Source organism: Perkinsus marinus, assembly GCF_000006405.1.
Source record: "Perkinsus marinus ATCC 50983 genomic scaffold scf_1104296964002, whole genome shotgun sequence".
NCBI lineage: Eukaryota > Perkinsozoa > Perkinsida > Perkinsidae > Perkinsus > Perkinsus marinus.
This window is the reverse complement of record NW_003204865.1, coordinates 1-3925: the sequence shown is the minus strand read 5'-3', so window position 1 is coordinate 3925 and position 3925 is coordinate 1. Positions and strand designations below refer to the sequence as shown.

The following is a 3925-nucleotide window of genomic DNA, read 5'->3' as shown; positions in this document are numbered from 1 at the left end:
TTGATGTCAAAATTCGGCACGCTGGTGCCGTACGAGGCGGGGAAGTTCCTCTGTCGGCGATTGGGGCTCCGACGGCTATTCAAGTAAGGTGCTTGTGTTTTCTGGAGGGGGGATGGAATGCTATCGTAATATCGTAGATTATTTCGGGCTGTTATGGTATAGAAATAGGGGAAGGATTATGTTTCAAATCAACAGTTATATATAGTGAATGTATTGGAATAACGTCACACTAGGCAGTAGGGAATTTCGTTGCCCGAAATGGTAAGCTTATCAATTCACGTATGCCGCACACGTTCGAATCCTACGGATGTCATTTTTAACGCAATTAATATATCAAATTGATTTGCACTGTTGATTCTATGGAAGGGGCTCTGTTGAGAATTTATAATTTTGTACATTGTTGATTTTCAGTGGAAAATTAAAAAAATATAAAAAATATTTTAATATTTTTTATGTAAGTAGTATTTGGTTTTCCAGGTCGGCCGGACTCTCTTCTCACTATCGTGCATACCATCAGTCAAGTTACCGGCGAGTTTCGATGTTGACGACGCAAAAGGTGGGTAGAAGTGGCGATGGTGTGGTATGGTCGAAAAAGGAAGATAATATTTATATGTATATGGCTTTCCCACAGTTGAGCTCATTAGTTATAGAATGCGAGTAGAAGTGTACAGAAAGCAATAAGGAATTCCCAGAGCTAGTTGGAGTAGGAATATATGTTCGCTTTCCTCAGCTGAGCTCAGGAGTTTCCTATACAGTGTTGGAGTAGGAATATATGTTCGCTTTCCTCAGCTGAGCTCAGGAGTTTCCTATACAGTGTTGGAGTAGGAATATATGTTCGCTTTCCTCACCTGAGCTCAGGAGTTTCCTATACAGTGTTGGAGTAGGAATATATGTTCGCTTTCCTCAGCTGAGCTCAGGAGTTTCCTATACAGTGTTGGAGTAGGAATATATGTTCGCTTTCCTCAGCTGAGCTCAGGAGTTTCCTATACAGTGTTGGAGTAGGAATATATGTTCGCTTTCTTCACCTGAGCTCAGGAGTTTCCTATACAGTGTTGGAGTAGGAATATATGTTCGCTTTCCTCAAGCTGAGCTCAGGAGTTTCCACACTAATTATAGACTTCGGGTAGAAGTGTACAGAAACCATCAGGAAATTCTCAAAGTTTTACCATTGTCACCGAGCGCTGAGTATTTTGTCTGATTTCAATTGATCTCAGATTCCGTCGCATCGGAGCATCTCGGTAACGTCCCTCGAGAGTCTTCACTTTCATCACCATCGTTTCTATCAAGTCACTCCATGAATAATGATGATCATCATCGCAATGAAGAACAGCGCAGTTTTCTATCATCGCTCCGTCGTACTACCTCTAACGCTTGGTATGTCACCATGGAGGGCCGCAACCACTCGTCGTGAATCAACTGTCAATTCTCTTCTATGACGGTTACTTTAATTATCAATCATAACGCCATCATTATTTATTGTACATCGTTTCGTCATGTTCACTATATTTTCACCGCCATTTTGAGCTCTCACCGTGCCAGCCGTCTTGGTCGACTTGTCGCGGGTTCTGTATCGTTGACGGGTGCCGCTTTGTATTTTTCGCTATGGGATGCAGTTCTTGCTGCTTGCCTGCGTATGTGTATAATTTCGTGGCGCGCGGTCACGTGAAAGGCGAGTAGTAATATTAGTAGTAATTTTATATGGTGGCTCTAGTCGGTGTTGTGTGTGGGCGTATGCTCCTAAACTAAGAGGCCTGAGTACGCGCTCTTCACATCGGCAAGTGAAAAACACTGAGTATGTTCATAATACTTTTGTTCCTCATAGTAGCACAGCTGTTATTCATAGTAGTGGTGGTTGTTGTTGTTAAGAATCTGTATGCGGTTCCATCGCGCTGTGTTTGTAGAGCAGCAGCAGCAGGCTCGATGAAGACGATGTGGTGATGGTGTGGTATGAGTTGTCTTAGTGATAGCAGCAGTATATTACTTAGTAGAGGCATTCTGTTTATTCTGGCCGTTGAGGTCGGTGGGCAATGTGAATGTTCCTCGCGTGGTTGGTACTGTTTGACGAGCTGATCGTTTCACATTCAATTGGAAAATTGAGTTCATTTTCCTGTTGTGTTTCCGATCAATTTGAGACACCCCGATGAATTGTCATTTTCAATGTTGTGGAGAAACTAAGAGCAGTGTGGGAAAATATGCACTGGTGATGATATGAAAATTGTGAGGAAATCTCGGGAAATTCTTATTGGTTTCCGTACACTCTTTCCCGAATTCGTATATAAACTCCTGAGCTCAGGTGAGGAAAGTGAACATATATATTCCTACTCCAACACTGTATAGGAAACTCCTGAGCTCAGGTGAGGAAAGTGAACATATATTCCTACTCCAACACTGCTGTTAAATGTCATCGTCCTCTTCTGGTCCTCCTGGTGAAGCTGATGCGAGTTGCTCACAAGTGTCTATAGATGCACTAATCGCTCAAGCGGAGGCGATGTGGGAGTTCTACCGCCAATACTGTGCTGTGGTCAACAGGACTGTTGTTGTTATGGAAGAGGTTGATGCAGTTCTCAGCAAGAGGTCTCGGTGTGCACGCATGCACAAAGTAGAACTGCTCAAGCGACGACGACAAGACCTAGTTTTTGATGTGCGACAAGAAACTGCTAAAAGTGAATTTTTGACCGCAAAAATTGCAACAGCTGGTGTCTACCGAGAAAAGTGTTCTGAAAGTGTTATCAAAGTCGCTGGTCGGCAACTTGAATCTTTGGGCTATCGTGTGAAGCTGAGACCGACAGTAATCATTGATAAAAGTGAAAGGGTGCTGAAAAGCCTCGTGTTTTGTCGGTATTATATTCGTCTTATGATGTTGAGGGAAATCACCAACGAGTTGTACCCCATAGAAAATTTCAGTGGACGCTACCGCACGATTAGAGGCTTTCCTATGGTGTCAAGTCGCGACATGATGGCTCAAGAGCAGTTTCCTAGTGTAGCTGCTTTGTATCTATCTCATTTGATTCGTATGCTATCTTATGTGCTGGGAGTTCCCCTCGGGTTCAACAGTACTGACGCCAACCCGATGCGGTTGCTTGCTTCTAGTGATCGTTCTACTGTGCTTCGTGGGTCGAGACTTCTCGAGCCGTGTATGCGAGCTTTACTGCAGGGAAGAGACTGTTATGTCCCTAACATGGCAAGCGGGGAAGTGCTGCCGTTGGAAATGATGGAGATTCTACTCAAGCGAGAGATGCATTCACTGCGGTTTTGATGATGAACAGTTGTTATGTAGCATTGATAGTGTTCACAGTGTCACCGGAAAGTTTCCTTCTCACTATTGGTTTGCATTCATCAGTTGGCATTTTCGGGAGGGAGAAATGTCCTCACCGGGGATCGAACTTGCAGCCTTGCTCCGCTGTAGTCTATAGCGTTTAAGATTTTTGGCATTAGCGCTCGCCATAGCGATCGATTTGTTATCATCGTGGGGGGATTATCGTGAGCTGAGGGATTTGTGTCCTCAAGGATTCCATCTATGTTAGGGTCTAGTTATCGTACGTTTACTAATAATGACTGATACTGCTGAAACTACCACCACTACTGAGCGCGTTTCCTCCTCAACTTGCTTCATCTGCAACGAGCCTGGTCACTTCGCCAGAGATTGCCCTCAGGCTACTAGCAGCAGTCGTGTAAGAATTACGATTGGTGTGGTATGAATATATCTTCTATTAGCCTACTGGTCGTCGCCCTATGAACTGCTACAACTGTGGCAAGCCCGACCATCTCGCTCGTGATTGCCCTAATGAGCAGACCAACCAAAGCCTTGCTTCAAATGCGGTCAAGTCGGTCACTTCGCCAGGTGAGACACAGTCCAGTATTCAGTTATGAATTATCCTCATTTTCTCAGGATTGCACTGCTCCCGATACCCGGGCATGTTTCCGT

General features: G+C 44.3%; 1 protein-coding gene across 1 annotated transcript; it reads left to right on the top strand.

Moving 5' to 3' along the window:
* Nucleotides 1–3551: 3551 nt before the first annotated feature.
* On the top strand, nt 3552–3870 carry Pmar_PMAR000896 (cellular nucleic acid binding protein, putative; the record flags this gene model as incomplete). Its single annotated transcript, XM_002771042.1, has 2 exons — nt 3552–3671; nt 3715–3870. 2 exons carry the CDS (start codon nt 3552–3554, stop codon nt 3868–3870), a joined length of 276 nt encoding a protein of 91 aa, XP_002771088.1.
* Between the last annotated feature and the right edge of the window lie 55 nt (nt 3871–3925).